Genomic DNA, 18,116 nt, shown 5'->3' on the forward strand with positions numbered 1-18,116 from the left:
TTTAGTGATATCCATGGTGCTCAAAGTCCTAGAGGTGCCGGAAACATTCCACTTCAAGACCAGCACTTAGCACTTGCCATTTTACTAGAGCTTGCTGTACAAAGAGGCACTCTAAGGTCAGTATCCATCTGCAAATCGTGTCACCTTTTTGTAGCTAAGAATTAGCTATTGGCCACCCATGGCCCTTATTTCCCACTAAATGTAGTACCCGGCTTCACCCAGGCTAGGAAAGAACTGCTCTTGGCTATAACAAAAGATTTTCTAATGAAAAATCGTATAGTAATAGAAGCCCTTGACATAATATATTTAACACCACATATATTCAGCACAAATTACCCAAGTGAAGTTCTTTATCAAAAGGCACTTGAATAAGGAGAGGAAAACTCTGCTGAAAAGTTCCACAATAAGCGTTTATGACATTCCCTGGGTCACAAAAATGTGTGATTGTAAATGTGACAATGCTGATTTGTTTATTGGACACATACATACATACATACATGCATACATGCATGCACTCAGCTTTATATGTTAGATTGTTCTTGGTTTGAGGGAGGAGTTGCTGGTATTTTGTCTTCGCTGTGAACATAACTAAAATCACATTTTTATAATATTTCAAGTGTATATTTTCTATTTTATCCTGTGTCCTATAGCCAAATGTTATCTGCTGTAATGCTGCTACTTCAACTCTGGGACAATGGAACAAGGGAAACTGATAATGAGAGGTCAGCCCAGGGAACCAGTGCACCTCTCCTCCCTTTACTACATCGCTTCCAGAGTATTGTGTGCAATAAAGATGTTCAGAACCTGGAAAAAGAGATTCAGGTAAGGATTGTCAGTACACATTATAAGTGTATTTTCACTTGGCTTTTCCAGGTAAACCAGCTCTCCTCTAGAAAGAAGGAACACTATCTCTCTTCTGCTAAACCAAAAGAAGAGTGAAGAAATCAGACAATACCTTTTTGAGGCTGGGTATATTCGATGTGAGCTTTCAGGAATACTACTGTATTTTTCTTAGAAATCAAAGGTGCGCCTTATAGTCCAGTGCGCCTTGTATATGAACTGTACTGACAGACAACAGCTGCCTTGAACTGTGCACAGGTCTGCCATCTGCTGGTCATTCATCCTTATAATCAGGTGCGCCTTATATATGAATCTAGGCATTTTAGCAGGCATTTATTGATGGTGCGCCTTATACTCCGAAAAAATACTGTAGTTCTCTTCATCAGACATGACCTATTTGATGTTTGCGTGGGTTTCCTCCAGGTCCTCCTGTTTCCTCCCACACTCCAAAACATACTGGTAGGTTGTTTAGATTGTGAGCCCCATTGGGGGCAGAGACCGATTTGGCAAACTCTGTGCAGCGCTGCATAATCTGTGTGCGCTATATAAATAAAGAATTGTTATTTATTTATGAAGAGAACTAGTGTTCTCGAAAGCTCACATCAAATATAATCGGTCTCAAAAAGGTTTTGCCTGATTTCTTCACTCTTCTGCTCTCCATGGCTAACACGGCACAAGCTTACACTACTAGCCAAAACCAAAATAAGGGCTACATACATATTAAGGGATATCAAGGCTTGCATTATGCCATTATTGTAATACATTAATTTTTGTGTGTATATATAGTGACTCCCTTTCTATTCTTAAGGTCAAATGCAATTGGCTATTATAGAATATACACCAAAAAAAGAAACATTTAGCCAATTTTAAGCAAAATATATTTCTTTTATTAGATACACAATGTAAACAAACATGATATAAAATCAACAGATAAATCGCATTGGATTGGTGAGGGCATCACATAAGATTACAATAAAAGTGGGACGGTAATGCGAGGTATAATCGAATGTTGCTTAATAAAAGGTCATATTGCAACTAGAATGTTTAAACTGTCTTGGTAAGCTATGAAATGTCCAATGAAGGGCTAGTGTGCAATACATGCAATCTAATAATAAAAGTGTTCCTCCCTTCTACCACGATCGGATTCCCCGACGTGCGTTTCAGCTCTGGCCTTCGTCTGGGGGAGCTAGCCAAAACAAAAATTCCCCTAAATAAATGCCACCTCTATCAGTTATCCTCTTCCCACACCAAGCTACATCAAAAACTTGTTATTCCACTACTCCGTACTTTTCTAATTGATAGGAAGAGCGAAACTTCCTAAAGAAGCAGCCATCAGTAGAAAGCAGAGTCTTTGGTTTGACTTTTCCAAAGCTATTCATTCTAATGGAACATTGCCTATTTTCATACCCTATCAGTTCTCAGTGAAGAGATTTAGATTAACACCTGCCCATCCACCAAGCTAATTCTACAGGTAATATGTGTTTTTTTTTTTTCTTCTTCTAGGTGCTTTCATGTCCTCTAAGCCCAAATGAAATCTTTTTGCGGTTTCTGATACTGCCTCAGGACAATGAGTTGGCTATTGACTTGAGACAGACTGCTGTTGTAATCATGGCACATTTGGACCGATTGGCTGCGCCATGCATGCCCCCTCAGTGCAGCTCTCCAACCTCCCATAAGGTAAGCTGATTCTTTCTGTGAATCACTCTACTTTTCTTACTGTTGATATAAAATTAAATGGATTTAATACATCTTACCCTTTTACCCAGGCGATGATCAGGTGAACAAGGTTTGCTACAGATACTCATCCCTGATCATTACTTGTGTAAATATATCTACGCACAACAGATAAAAGTGTAACCACAGCTTTTATGTGGACATTAAGATCTACACACATCTCTGTGTGTAAACAGGGAATGTACTACTGACTGGTGAGTGATCAGTATGATAACATTGTCATTGTGCACTTGTTGGATTGTGCATGGTTGTGCAATTGTGCATGTGCAAATAGAATACACTGATCATGTCACCAATGAGACCATAGCCGAAGCTATGACCACAATCAAGTGGTGGCTGTATGGGAGCACCCGACTGCTGGTTTAGTTTTGGTGATCAAGCCACAGTATTAACTGTCCTCTGCTCAAAACTTTACTATGACAAAGTTTTTCACCCTGAACACATAGAGATTTGATGCATATTCATGTGAAATGGTTATTATTCTCACAGCAGCCTTCCCCTTTTGTTTCCTAGGGCTCGCTACAGGAGGTTATCAGCTGGGGTCTTTTGGGTTGGAAGAGGTATGCGAATGTGAGTGGCCCCATACAATGTGAAGCTCTCGCTACTTTTGGCGTTACACAAATTGCCTGTGCTGAGAAGTGTTTTTTGATACTCTCCAGAAATGGCAAAGTTTACACTCAAACTTTCAACAATAATACACTGGTAAGTACGGCTAAACAATGTCCGAAAAAGGCATTTAAAGGCTGAGTTTGAACAGTGCCCCCCCCCCCCCCCCCCACACACTTCCTTTGCAATACCAAATATTGCTGTTTGGTTCATTTGAGCGGCGATGCATTGAGCCCCTTTAGTTGCCACTATGGGGGCCCTGATTGAATGTCATGGTTGCAGAAAACTCAGGGTCGCAACACAACCCACTCACTTACATTACTCTAGGTGTCACCATACACTATGTAGCCATCTTCTATATCTTGGATTTTATTTTCTACCAGGGACCACAGCTTGTGCAAGGTCTTTCCTCCCGAAACATTGTGAAGATTGCTGCTCATTCTGATGGCCAGCATTACCTGGCTTTATCTGCAACTGGTGAAATATTTTCTTGGGGTTGTGGGGATGGCGGAAGACTCGGTCATGGAGACACTGTGTAAGATTTTTAGTTTTTCTCTTTTGTCCATGCTAATATAAGCTTTATGTCTGTGTCTAACACCTCCCTCCTGATTTTCTTCAGCTCATTAGAAGAGCCTAAGCTAATATCTGCCCTGTGTGGCAAGCAGTCTGGGAAGCAGGTTGTTCACATTTCATGTGGCAGCACCTACAGTGCAGCGATCACCGCGGATGGCGAATTGTACACTTGGGGCCGAGGAAACTATGGAAGACTAGGACACGGTGTGTATAGCCCTTTTATATAGACATATTGAAAAGTAAAGAACCTTGGATGATTTTCTCGTGACAGTGGCCTAGCTTGTCAGGCTTACAAGGACTGTGCTACACAGTGTTGGTGGTTTTACTTCGTCTGAATGGAACATTTTAGGTTGTTGCACTACCCTAATACATTTTATCATTTGTGCATACAGATCATGAATTATTATTATTTTTATTTTTTTTTTTTGGTTCTGCATTTCAAGGCTCCAGTGAAGACCAGACTGTTCCCATGCTGGTGACCGGACTGAAAGGCCTTAAGGTAGTCGATGTTTCTTGTGGAAGTGGAGATGCTCAGACACTGGCAGTGACTGAAAATGGTAAGTTGTTTAGAAACCTGGGTAATTTTTATTTTACTGTACACTTAGGATAGATGTTATAGATGGGGGATACTATGAAATAATGCTAAGCAGGGCATCCTTCCACCAGGGCAATGAATCTTCAGCAAGTCCTGGCTAGTAATTGCCTGAAGATGCATTTCTTGTGTGTTGGCAATGAGCAGATTTGGAACAGAATGCCAGGAATTATTTCATATAATTTATTTTGCCTTTGGAAAATCTCTTTAAATAAATTGTTGGTTTCATAACCAATTCTGCTGGGTGTTTTTTTTAAGTCTTAAAGGAAATCTTTCAGTAGATTTGGCCTTGCAAAGCCACAGACAGAGTAAAGTAGCAGCCATGGATAGTTGTGTAATCATAGCTTTGCCCATGTTGTGTAGTGACAGGCCTGTGAAAAGTGACGTTGTAATCCTGCTCTGCAGCTCCTGCAAGGGCTCTGGGCGAGTCTTTCAGACTGAAGAGCTTTCTGCTCTCTTCATGTTGCTGTTCCATAGCACCTCCCCTGTACTAAGAGTAGGAGCTGTATCAAGATTTTGGTAGTTTACTTAAAGCAGTCATGAAGGGGCTGTGGAACAGTTCATTGTAAAGAGTAGAAAGCTCTGCACACAGAAAGACCTACCCAGAGCACTTACTGTAGCTGCAACTGGATTGAAAGTTCACTGCTACTTAAAATAGTACTATACTGTACATGTGACCGCTGTAGCCATTCCGGTGAATGCAGTTTGCATTCAAATTGGGCTAAGCAGCTCTGGCAGCACACTGCTGGATACGTGGGGAGGCTGTAAATTAAACATAAATATAATAAAAATATCCCCCCCCCACCCTCACTTAATGGAACACTTTTTGTCAAAAAAGTCAGTACTTGTGTCCTTGTGTTTAGCATTAATATTAGAAATAATATGTATTGATTCATGTATACATTTTCTTTTTTTTGTTTAAGGTCAAGTCTGGTCTTGGGGAGATGGGGATTATGGAAAGCTGGGTAGAGGGGGCAGTGATGGCTGCAAAACTCCCAAGTTGATTGAGAAACTTCAAGACCTGGACATAGTGAAGGTTCGCTGTGGCAGCCAGTTTTCCATTGCTATCGCCAAAGATGGGCAGGTATATTCCTGGGGAAAAGGAGACAATCAGAGGCTCGGACATGGGACAGAGGAACATGTCCGATATCCCAAATTACTGGATGGATTGCAAGGTGAGTGTTTAATGTCAAGGCCAGTCTCAAGAGGTGGATCCCCATGTTTTACTCATTTCTGAGACATTTCAGTGGAAATGTATAAATGACATTTATATAATAAAAGTTTTACTCTTTCTCTAAACAATAATAATACAGGTTAAGGGTGCTTAATTGTGATATCTTTATGTTTCTTTTAGGAAAGAAGGTGGTTGATGTTGCAGTAGGCTCCACTCATTGCCTCGCTCTTACTGAGTCTGGAGAGATATACAGCTGGGGCAGTAATGATCAATGTCAGCACTTTGATACCTTGCGTATTGCAAAACCTGAGCCTTCTGCCCTACCTGGTCTGGACTCCAAACACATAGTTGGAATTGCATGTGGACCTGCTCAGGTATTTTTTTTATTTATTATCAAAAAAGGTGAACTTATTATGTCATCAAACTCCATCTACTGTCAGCAAATATTTTTTAGGATATATTACTAGAAATGTTTCTATTGAAACGCCAGTACTGTATCTGATAAGGCAAGTATTAGAGTATTATTGTAGACATTTTGTCCTTTTACCATTGGATGGAAATGAGTAAAATGAAAAAATCGTGCACCCGATATCCTGCATGTGTCGCTTCTCCGCTCAGGTCCACCAGAGTTCACCTTTTTTCTTCCCGATGTATGTGAGTGCATTGTCTTGCGACACAATTTGAATTTTAAATCCCCCACTTAGTCCAAATCAGTTGGGTTGTCCGACGGTTGGCCCCTGATTTGTGTTGCATGAAAGTGATTGCGCCAAAAACACCTGTTTTAATGCGGTGCAAATCGGAAATAGTCAGGAAACCCAACGGAAATACGGACCCTTGGTAAATGTGCCCCATTGTGTCAAAAGAAGCCATCATCATGAAGCCCCCCAAGTTGACATGCCCAAGCACATAACTTGTGCTTTCTTGGGAGGCCAACAGCAGCAGGCTAGAAGTATGAGAGAAGGCGACCACATTTTTTGATTAATATTTTGTCGTTTTTTTTCCCCTTGTAGAGCTTTGCCTGGTCTTCATGCTCTGAGTGGTCCATTGGTCTCCGTGTGCCTTTTGTGGTGGATGTTTGCTCTATGACCTTTGAACAGCTTGACCTGCTTCTGCGCCAGGTCACTGAGGGAATGGATGGCAGCTCAGACTGGCCGCCTCCACAAGAGAAGGAGTGTATGGCTGTAGCCACCCTCAACCTTCTACGCTTGCAGGTAATATTTATGCTGCTGCCTGATGACTATTGCTTCTATGTTAGCAGATTATAGACTGACTTTTTCTTTTTAGTTGCACGCTGCCATTAGCCATCAAGTAGATCCTGAATGTCTGGGCCTTGGTCTAGGAAGTACTTTGTTGAACAGCTTGAAACAGACAGTGGTCACCCTGGCTAGTAATGCTGGAGTATTGAACACCGTGCAGTCAGCTGCCCAAGCTGTTCTACAGAGTGGATGGTCAGTTCTCCTGCCAACAGCTGAGGAAAGAGCCAGAGCTCTTTCTGCCCTCTTACCAAATGCAGGTACGTTTTATACATTTGTTTTAATTTTTTCAATTTGTATTAATTACTAATTTAGAGAGCACCATTAATTCCATAGTGCTGAACAATCAGTAATGGATTCCCATAAAGACCAGAACAAATGCAGATTTAAAACTACAAAGATGTGGAACAAGTGGGAGGAGGACCCTGCCCTAGAGGGCTCACACTATGGGAGGGTAGATGAGGTGGGGGAGCAGTGCAGTGTGTTGTAGCCAGTCTTGAATAGGTGGGTTTTCAGGTTATGTTTGGAAGGTTGGGAACATTTATTTGGACAAAGCTTTTCTGTATGGCTTCTTAGCACATATGGACGTCATAGAGGTAGATACTGCAATGCAGTACAGTGGAAACCTGCAGCGTTAATTGAAACGTTGTTTGCTAGGGAAGGTTCATTTTACATGTAGTGTTCTTTACTACTCCCTCCCAAACTGTTCTATTTCCTATCTGTCATTTTAGAGAAAAAATGTTAATTTACCTTTAGGAACAATAAGCGATTCATTGTGTCGAGGTGTCTGCTGGTTTACCCTTTTTTTTCCCTACTCCATTTACACCTCACTACACCATGATTGACGTCTCTCGTGTACTGAGAAACTCATTTACATTAGATTTTAAATTACATTTTTTTTTCAAATGATAGATCACTAGGAAATGACAAATCTAGATCTTTAAAGCTTATTAACTTCTTACCTATCAACGTTTGGCCTATAGAAAACCCTTTTTAAAGTCTGTTGGAGATGTTTGATACAGGAGACGGTTTATCATACTTTGCACAAATGTTCTGCCTCTTTCTCTGTTTAGCTTCTGGGAATGAAATGACGATAAGTCCTGGCCGTCGCTTTATGATTGACCTCCTGGTGAGCAGCCTAATGGCTGATGGAGGATTGGAGTGTGCACTAAACACTGCCATAACTGCAGAGATTCAGGTACTGCATCACAGAAAATCTCCCCGGTGGCTTCATTTGTTGCAGACATTATACTGGATATTTTTGATTTTTACTCATTGTTATTGTCTATGGTTACATGTTTTGATGTTTTTACTAGGATATTGAAGCCAAGAAAGAGGCTCAGAAAGAAAAGGAGATAGATGAGCAGGAAGCCAACGTGTCCTCACTGCATAGGAGCAGCACCCCACTGGATAAAGACTTAATAAACACCGGAATTTACGAATCTGCAGGGAAGCAAACTTTACCCTTGGTGCAGCTCATACAGCAATTACTTAGGTATTCATTTAGCAGTTTTGTGACTTTATGGTGCTGCTGTTAGCTTTTGTACTTAAAATGTACATAGCCCTAAAAGAAACCCTGCATAACTGCACAGTGTATGTCATTGAGGAAGAACAATATTTCTGTCAAAAACTTTTTTTCTGTGTTTGCTAGGAGTTTTACCGTTTTGCTGGCCATGTCCATATATATATATTTTTTTTTAACATCCTTTTTAGTGAGTCAGCAAACCTAAAGATGCATACCAGAGGATGGTATATACGAATGACTCCAGAAACAACTAATACATTTGCAATGGACAGGGGTATACAAGAACAGTAATTGAACATTATGAAAAGGCAGAACAATCGCCTCTTTGTGTCATATTCTGAACTGCCTGATCAGCTGTGACTCCTCCTCTTACATTCTCCATAAATAAGCCTGGAATCTAGCGGCTGTGATTCCCATAAGTCTGCCTGGATGGCAGATATGAAACCTAGCTGCTGCAGGCTCAGCCTAATTGCATTTACATTTAAACACATGCGATCAGTAACGATCAGTAACCAGTGATTTGCCAGAAGAAGCTTTATTACAGCCAAGGTAGCTAATTTTAAACTGGGAAAACCTATGGACCCGAGTATAAGCTGAGGTTGGGAAATGCATTGGTCACAGTATCCCAGTATATAGCCAGCAAGACCCCAGTAGTGCATAGCCTGCCAGCCCCCCATAGTGTATGGGGGGCTGGCAGGCCAGCCAGCGCACACCTGTGATGTCAACAGCGGCTGATTTAGTTTTTTTGTCTTTTTTAGTTTTTGGTCACAAAATGGATCTTAAATAGTTTGATTTTATGATTCACAAAATGTTATGGCCTCTCTAAAGTTATCACCAAGATGGCTGCCACTGGGAACTACAAGTCCCAACATCCTTTAGTTCTCAGTAACTCCTCCTTCCTCTTATGCTCTGCTCCCAGTGTTTTCTTGCTCCGTTACCATAGTAATGATGTGTAACTGCCATCACCAAAACACTGACCATACTGGATGCACTGCAATCAACTGACTACAGCCAAATGTAGTGGTGATCACATAACTGTCCAGGCAGGTGAAGGACATGTGATGTGGACATGTGACCAGCGGCCATCCTCTGTGCTGTGTATGCTCTGCAATGGACCGCGCAGAGGAAATTAACGGAAAAGGACCAGTAGCGTTTTAATTCTCCATCAGTCTGTCACCAGCATTTTCTGCTAAGGGGAGCAACATTTTAAATAACAACTAATTACACATTAGCTTATATTTTAAGGACCCATTTGTATATGAATTATGCTGATTCCTGGAATACCCCTTTAATTGAATAGTTTAGAGCCTTGTGTCTGGGGAAGCCCTGGGAGATGTAGATCCAACATAAATGGACACATGGTGATATCTCCCTGATGCCGCTAACCCGACACTTCTATTAAAAGGATTCCCTGCATCAGATACTAGGATACTAGGAGTCAGTAGAGAAGTAGAAGTCATTCAGTACCGAAAGTAACACAAACCCAGTATTGAACTGTTCTGAGTATAAAAGTAAGTGTTGAGGTTTCGATACATCATGCTTTCCTAGTCTGGATTTGACTCTCAATAGGCCAATTAAGTTAATTTTAAGTTATTTAATTTTTTCTGCTGCATTGTATATATACATCATAGGATTGATTTTTCCATTAAGGCCTCTTGCATGTGAACGTATGCTCACCCAGACGAGTATACCACCACACACTGTAAGGCATAGGGATGAGCGCTGCTCAACTTTCCACTCCCCATAACAAAGCATGGAGCCTGGCTGAGCATTCTCTCTTTTTTTCCGTGCACAGTATGGTATGTTGTCACATCCTAGTGCTCACCCTACTGTGGCCAGGTGCCACAGGCGTCCGTATGAAAGGTGCCTAAAAGGCTTAAAACATTATGGCAGCATAGTTTACTTCTAAAAGGTGTTTGTTAAAGGAAAATGGGATTTCCTTACAATTGTTGTGACAAGTATTTTTTTTAGTTCCTTACATTATAGAAATGTTTTACTATCAAAATAAATAATTGGGCTCTATTGTCGAGTTTTATAATAATATATTACAAATTCTGATGATCCAAGCTTATTTGTTGCCTTTTGTATTTACGGTTTAGTCTTCTAAATGTTTGTACTGCTATTGATGTTTAGGAACATCGCATCTCAGACCATTGCTAAACTAAAAGATATGGCCCGACGCATCTCCTCCAGTTTGGATCAGGAGCATTTCACTAAGGAGCGTTCAGCGTCCATGGATCTTTTGCTTCGTTTTCAGAGATTACTGGTCAGCAAGCTGTACCCGGGCACAGTGGTGGACCAATCTGCAAACATCCATGGTACGTATAACAACTCTGTTTCTCCTATGCACATGGCGATGTTTGATTTACCGTTTCTCTTATGTATTTGTCATTTAGCTCCTGATCTTTTAGGTGTTGGCTCCTTATTGAAAAAATATATAGCTCTTTTGTGCACACACATTGGAGACATACTGCCTGTAGCCACCAACATTGCTTCAACTTCTCATAGACATTTTGCAGAAGTTTCCCGTATTGTGGCTGGTGATTTAACAGGTGAGATATTTATAGGTGAACATCATTATTAGAAATCCTTTCCATTGTGATTTTCCTTCTGACCTTCCATTTTGATGTTTACCAGGTGTGCTCCTTCCAGAGCTGGTTGTCTCATCTGTCCTGCTGCTATGTAAAAATGCTTGGCTTATGCAGGAGGCTGGTGCCATTCCTCTTCTGGCTAGTCTTTTGGAACCTTTAGACAGGTTTAACCATCTTGCACCTGGCCGAGAACGAGACGACAATGAGGACCTGGCTTGGCCTGGCATTATGAGTAAGTTGTGTTTTGCTTTTCCTCCTCTGCCCAGAGATGTGCCAGTATAGTAAGGCTCCCACTTCTTCAAAAACATTCTAGTGTATGGTGTGAATAAAGTTAAAGGAGTTGTCCATTCATAACAAGTTATTCCCTATCCACAGATCATGAGTATGGGGGTCTGTTGTACCCAAAATGAATGGAACGGCATATCAGACATGTCTGCTGCCGCTCCATTCATTCTTTTCTATGGCAGTGACTGAAATAGCCAAGTATGGCGTCCGACCACCTCTGTCAGTGCAAAAGATATGAAAAGAGCAGAAGGGCACAGATGCAACCGGATGCTCTGCTCATTTAGTGTACAATAGATCAATGTGCTCGTCATCCAAGGGATTTCCATCACTAATCATCAAGTTATTTCCTAGATGTGGATAGGAGAAAATTTACAATTTAACTTTAGTGGCGGGACAACCCATATTTTTTTTTTTTTTTTTTTTAAGGCTTTATTGACAGATAGCTAACAGAGATCAACAAGAAACATAGGACATACATCATTTAAAAATTTACAGAGACAGTCTTCATCACTACAGCCAATGTATCTTGGTTGTCTAGCGGTTTATATCAATACAGATGCCAGAGATTGGCTGTAGACGATAAACAAAAAAACCTTTTTCCTCCCCCCTCCCACAACTTCCCACCACCCATTTACCCGGTCTGGAGATGGAGAAAAAAGAAAACAAAAAAAACATATCAAAGGCTATATCAGTATGATTATCAGGCAAGTCACCCTCTCTATTTATTTCCACAAATCCCAGATGCCCTTTAATCGGTTACTCCTTCTATACCGGATCTGATACGTGCATTCGTAGGCTTTGACAACCTTCACCAAATTTTTCCATTCTTTTACATCTGGAGGTATCCTGTCTTTCCAATGCTTGATTAATACCAATCTTGCCAGAAACATAAGTTTCAGCAACAGATCCGATCTTACTCCTAAGCTCAAATTAGATGGAGGAAGTCCCAAAAGTCCTAAAGTGGCTGTGCGAGGAAGACTACATTGAACCAAAGATTCAACTATTTCATATATTAGACGCCAGTATCTTTCAATTTTTGGGCATTCCCATAAAACATGGAGGATGTCTGCATCTGCTCTATTACATCTCCAACAATTGGAGTTCGCTTTTATCCTCATTTTAAAAAGTAAATAAGGTGAAAAATAAATCCTATATAAAATATTCAGTTGTGTACATCTGTGATTCAAATTAATAGAACACTTAAATACATTCTTATATATAACACCCCATTGATCTTCTGTGATCAGGCCCACCTGGTTGGCCCATTTTACTTGAGTAATGTGCTGCGTTTTTGGATCAATACTATTCCTTAAAAACTTATACATTTTTGCTAAAGTTTTTGGTGCACCTCCCAACTCCAATATTGCTATAAGGTTAACATTCTCCTCCACCATAAACCCTTCAAAAATTTTTTCCCGACTAAGGGCATGTTGAAATTGCCGATATCTAAACAGGTCTAACTCCGTCAAAGTGCCTATATTCACCCAATACTGAAATGTGGGTAGCTCCCTGTTAAGGAGGTCGCACTGGTTTCGGACGCCATCTTGACTACTGTCCGCCATCTTAGATACAGCGGCCACCTTGGGGGGGGGGGTATGCTTCCCTCTTAGAAGCTATAGGGTTAAATGTTTTAATTCAGCTATTTTTCTCATTTAAACTGTTGTTTGCCTTTTCACAATATCCTTGGCATTTCTTACCGTCCTTCGGGCCTCTGTATTCTTGTTATTTATTTTGGTTATGAAGAAGCTTCTAGGAGCCATTGTGTAGATAAGCATGGCTGTAAACAAGGCCTAGTCATTTTTCCCAGAATGTGCTGGTACAAAAACATAATGGCCAATAGAATCTAAGTGTCTTATCTCCATTCATACAACACCCCAAATGCTGATCTTCATGTGTTAAAATATAGCTGTATCTGTTTGAAATAAACAGTTTGATGTGAGTGCATTGGAAGACCGACTGTGTTTTTCATTTACTCTGTCAGCTCGCTGCCGGCAGCTATCTCATCCTCCCTCAAAGGGTTAATTAGGACTCACCTTACAAAAGTCAAGAGGGCTGTTGGGGCCCTGCATAAAAATCCCTAACACTCCCCATTAACACCCAAGTGCCCTACCGACGTGATACCTTTTTTAGACCAAAATCCCACATCCTCCATTTTATAGAGCTCCGTAAAATTGAGATTACCCCAAATAGGTGTAAACTTAAAACCGCCCTTTATTTCTAATATCTTCTTTAAACCTTTCCAGAAATTTATAATCAGCTGTACTATGGGGTATTTCCTCCCTCTAAGACTTAACAGTTGACCTGATTCTAATAGAGCGAAAATGGAGTCAAATCTCCTTCCTATCAATTGTGATAACGTCTGAAAGAGGGGTCCTGATTTATTTTCTATAATAAATTGAATCTGGGCTGCCAAGAAATAATGATAGAACGATGGAAGAGACAGACCCCCTCTGGTTTTATCTCTCATCAGTATTTCCAATTTAATGCGTACCTTTTTCCTCCCCCATAAGAGCTTATTTATGATTGCACGTATAAGACAAAACCATTTTTTATCGATCCAACATGGACAGTTACATATCACATATAATATCTGGGGTAGGATAATACTCTTAACTAGTACCACCCTCTCTGCTCGGTTTAGTGGGAGGGAACTCCAGGTATTCACTTTTTTCTTCAAATTCTGAACAAGGGGAATCAGGTTCAGTGCTATGAATTCCCCCACATTCGAACTTAGCTTTAACCCTAGGTATTCAAAGGAACGAGAGACTTTTAAGTCCAAATTATCCAAATTTATGAGAGTGTCGCTATCAAGGGGGACTAATATAGATTTTTGCACATTAATCTGAAATCCAGAAAAACGACCAAACTCTTTTATCGTCTTTAGAGCTTTTGGAACTGAAGTCCCTGAGTCTCTTAAGCAGAGAAGAATGTCGTCGGCATAGAGCATTATTCTATCTCCAGGGCCTAAGCATCCTGCCCCCACCAACTCATTCATTGCCCTTACTTTTATTGCCAGGGGTTCTATGAATAGGGCAAACAGTAGGGGAGACAGGGGGCAACCCTGCCTAGTGCCTCTCGTCAATGAAAAAAAAGATGTAAACTCGCTATTCACTTTAATACAGGCCTTAGGGGCTACATAAAACAGTCTTATCCACTCTATAAATCTGTTCCCTAACCCGAATCTCCGTAGCACCTCCCAAAGGAAGGCCCACTCCACCCTGTCAAAGGCCTTAGAGGCGTCCAGCGACAGTATGGAGCGGGCCTCCCCCCGGCCCAACTGCAGACTCATATATAACCTCCTAATATTAGTTCTTAACTGATGCCCACCCACAAACCCACATTGATCTTCATGGATTAATGATGGCACCATATCCTTTAATCTATTAGTTAATAATTTAGCCATTATTTTCGCGTCTGAATTCAGCAGTGAGATTGGGCGGTAAGATTCACCGTCCACTGGATCTTTGTTTTTTTTATGGATCAGAGCAATACTTGCATCGTACCATGAGTCAGGAAGGCTGCTCACCTCTTGAGCCCTCTCCCAGACCTCCACCATAAGGGGGAGCAAAATAGGGCCAAACCTACGGTAAATTTCCAGTGGTAGGCCGTCCAGTCCTGGGGAGACATTCGGTCTAGATGAGGATATTGTTTCCTCCAGCTCTCTAACTGAGATTGGGTGAGACAATATTCCTCTTTTCTCCTCCTGAAGGGAGGGGATTTGGATGCCATTAAGATATTGATTTATCTCTTCTGCTGTGGCTTCCAAGTCTGAGGAATAGATGTTTTGAAATAGTTGTAAAAAGATATCCTTTATCTCTCCCTCATCATATATGATATCCCCAAAATTATTTCGCATCGCCTGTATTCTATTAATCTCTTGTTGTTTCTTTATCTTTTGTAGTAGCCTCTTAGTTGGGGTGCCACACTCACAATGCGCAGACTGGTTTAAAAAAAAGTGAATTAGTCTCACCGGTAATTCTGTTTCCATAAGTCCACCATGACGGCACCTGGAGGTTGCACCTTGACCTTTGGTAGGGACAGGAAGTTGCGAAAGATATAAGGCCCCTCCTCTGCCGCTGTTCCCCAGTGTCTTCCAAATAACCACCGGGGTTCCAGTAGAGAGCTAGAAGATATTAGCCAGACATCATTAATAACACAGGGCAGGGTAAATATAGCCGTCATGGTGGACTTATGGAAACAGAATTACCGGTGAGACTAATTCACTTTTTCCATGACGTCCCCCATGACGGCACCTGGAGACTTACCAGATAAATAGATTAGGGAGGGACCACAGCCTGGAGAACTTTCCGTCCAAAACTCAAGTCATGGCTAGAAGGTAGATCCAGGCGGTAATGTTTTGGGAATGTCGATGTACTTGACCACGTAGCTGCCTTGCAGATCTGGGAGATGGATGCTCCCCGTTTCTCTGCCCAGGAAGTAGCCATAGCTCTGGTAGAGTGGGCTGTTATGTTTTTTGAGAGACTCACATCTTGTAGCTGGTAGGATTTAGAGATGGTCTGTTTTATCCACCTAGCAATGGTGGAACTTGATGATTTCTCTCCTTTATTTTTTCCCCCAAACTGAATAAAAAGGTTCCTGCACTTTCTGAAAGATTTGGTTCTGTCTAGATAGATTATGACAGCTCTTCTGATATCAAGGGTATGCCAGAGCGCTTCCTTCTCATTCTTTGGGTTGTTACAGAAAGATGGTAAAACGATTTCCTGACTTCTATGGAAGTCTGAGACTACTTTTGGGAGGAAAGACGTATCTAATTTTAGTACTATCTTGTCTTCCGAGATGATCAGGAAGGGTTCCTTGGAGGATAGGGCCTGCAGTTCTCCAATTCTCCTGGCGGATGTTATGGCCACAAGGAAGGAGGTTTTGAGAGATAGGTCTTTCAGGCTGCATTCCGAGAGTGGTTCGAACGGAGGCTTCGTAAGGGAGTCTAGGACTAGTGATAAGTTCCATTTTGGTATATCTGATCGGATTGTAGGTCGCAGTCTTAAGACTGCTTTCATGAACATCTTCACCCACTTGTGCTCTGCTAAGGGGAAGTCAAAACAGGCGCTTAGGGCCGAAATTTGGACCTTAAGGGTGTTAGGTCTTAACCCTTTAGAAAACCCATCCTGTAAAAAATCAAGAATTTTAATGATATCCGGTTTGCCCGGAATCGGGGAAAGGTCCCCACACCAGGATATATACTTTTTCCAGATCTTGTAGTATATTTTGTTGGTGATTGGTTTCCTGCTTGCTATTAGGGTCTGTATAACCTGGTGAGAAACCCCCTTAGCTAGGAGCAATTCCCTTTCAGGACCCAGGCCGCCAGGTTCAGAAACTTCGGGTCTGGGTAAAGAAGAGGGCCCTGGTGTAGCAGATCCCTTCTGCAGGGAAGGAAGATGGGTCCTGAGATTGCTAGTTTTAAGAGAAGTGGGAACCAAGGTTTTTTCGGCCAGAATGGTGCTACTAGGATCACTGTCGTCCGACTCGATTGAATTTTTTGTAAGGTCCTGGAGATTAGGGGAAATGGAGGAAAAGCATATGCTAGATTTGTCCCCCATGATTGGCTTAGGGCATCCAGTCCCAGGGGGTTGTCCTTGGGTGAGATGGAAAAAAATACCTCTGTTTGAGTATTCTTTTTTGAGGCAAACAGATCTATCGACGGAGAGCCCCATTTCTGGGTTAGAGAAAGAAAAACTTCCCTGTTCAGGGACCATTCGTGTGGGTCCATCTTTTCTCTGCTCAAGAAGTCCGCTGACTGATTCTCTGACCCTTTTAGGAATACCGCTGTTAAGGAATCTAGGTGATTTTCTGCCCAGGAGAAGATCTTCTTGGTGACCTCCATCAGGTCCGAGGATCTTGTGCCCCCTTGACGACGTAGATAGGCCACAGTGGTCACATTGTCTGACAGGATCCTGATATTTTTTACCTGGGTTTTGGGTAGCCTTTTTAGTGTTTCCCATACTGCCGATAATTCCCTTAGGTTTGAGGATTGTCTTCTCATCCAAGAGGACCATGACCCCTGAAGGTAACGGTCTGGAAGAACAGCTCCCCATCCTGAGGAACTGGCGTCTGTTTGGATGATCAGGACTGGAGTCGGATTCCATGGTATTCCCTTTTCTAGATGCTGTTGGTATTTCCACCAGTTTAGAGAATTTTTGACTTCCAGGGGAATGACCTTCTTGAAGTCTAAATGATCCAAGTTCTTGTCCCAAATTTTTAATGTCCACGCCTGTAGTGTTCTTACATGGAACTGGCTCCATGATACACAATTTATGCAAGCTGTTAGGAGACCTAGCAGTCTCATGGCTGAACGGACGCTGCATGATTTTTTCCCCTGGAATTTGTCTATGAAGGAGGTAAGGGATTCTCTCTTGTCTTGTGGAAGAAAAGAAGTTTGGCGCCTGGAATCTAACATTACTCCTAAGAATCTTGTCTCCCTCTGGGGGTCTAGATGAGACTTTTGGAAATTTATAATCCAGCCCAGATTTTCCAGGGTTCGTATTGTCCGATCTCTGTGATTGAGAAGAGTCAGGGTCGAGTCTGCCACTATGAGGAGGTCGTCCAGATATGGAATAATTGAGATTCCTTCTTTCCTCAAGAATGCCGTCACTTCTGCCATGACCTTTGTGAAGGTCCTGGGGGCTGATGAAATTCCGAAGGGCAAGGCTCTGAATTGGAAGTGGCAGACCTTCCCTTGAGGTGATTCCACCGCGAATCTTAGGAATTTCTGATGATTCTTGTGTATGGGGACATGATAGTAGGCGTCCTTTAGGTCGATGGTGCACATTTGTGCGCCTGGAGGAATTAGTGGGGTAGCTGTCCTTACTGATTCCATCTTGAAATATTTGTATTTTATGTTCTTGTTTAGCCGCCTGAGGTTTATAATAAGTCGAAGGGTCCCATTTGGCTTTTTCACAAGAAATAAGGGGGAGTAGAATCCCTT

General features: G+C 41.7%; 1 protein-coding gene across 4 annotated transcripts in view; it reads left to right on the forward strand.

The window, feature by feature from the left end:
* Positions 1-18,116, forward strand: part of HERC2 (HECT and RLD domain containing E3 ubiquitin protein ligase 2) — a 109,684-nt gene that overhangs the window by 22,910 nt on the left and 68,658 nt on the right. For all 4 annotated transcript variants that reach the window (XM_072135681.1, XM_072135684.1, XM_072135683.1 and 1 more), the window contains exons 8-23: positions 6-116; positions 651-822; positions 2,344-2,517; positions 3,088-3,276; positions 3,564-3,715; positions 3,800-3,957; positions 4,197-4,310; positions 5,269-5,520; positions 5,700-5,893; positions 6,530-6,730; positions 6,804-7,032; positions 7,846-7,970; positions 8,089-8,267; positions 10,431-10,615; positions 10,694-10,849; positions 10,935-11,120. In XM_072135681.1, coding sequence (XP_071991782.1) covers positions 6-116; positions 651-822; positions 2,344-2,517; positions 3,088-3,276; positions 3,564-3,715; positions 3,800-3,957; positions 4,197-4,310; positions 5,269-5,520; positions 5,700-5,893; positions 6,530-6,730; positions 6,804-7,032; positions 7,846-7,970; positions 8,089-8,267; positions 10,431-10,615; positions 10,694-10,849; positions 10,935-11,120 — 2,777 coding nt within the window. The remainder of the gene's footprint in view (positions 1-5; positions 117-650; positions 823-2,343; positions 2,518-3,087; positions 3,277-3,563; positions 3,716-3,799; positions 3,958-4,196; positions 4,311-5,268; positions 5,521-5,699; positions 5,894-6,529; positions 6,731-6,803; positions 7,033-7,845; positions 7,971-8,088; positions 8,268-10,430; positions 10,616-10,693; positions 10,850-10,934; positions 11,121-18,116) is intronic.

Source organism: Engystomops pustulosus, chromosome 2 (assembly GCF_040894005.1).
Source record: "Engystomops pustulosus chromosome 2, aEngPut4.maternal, whole genome shotgun sequence".
In the NCBI taxonomy this organism is placed as follows: Eukaryota; Metazoa; Chordata; class Amphibia; order Anura; family Leptodactylidae; genus Engystomops; species Engystomops pustulosus.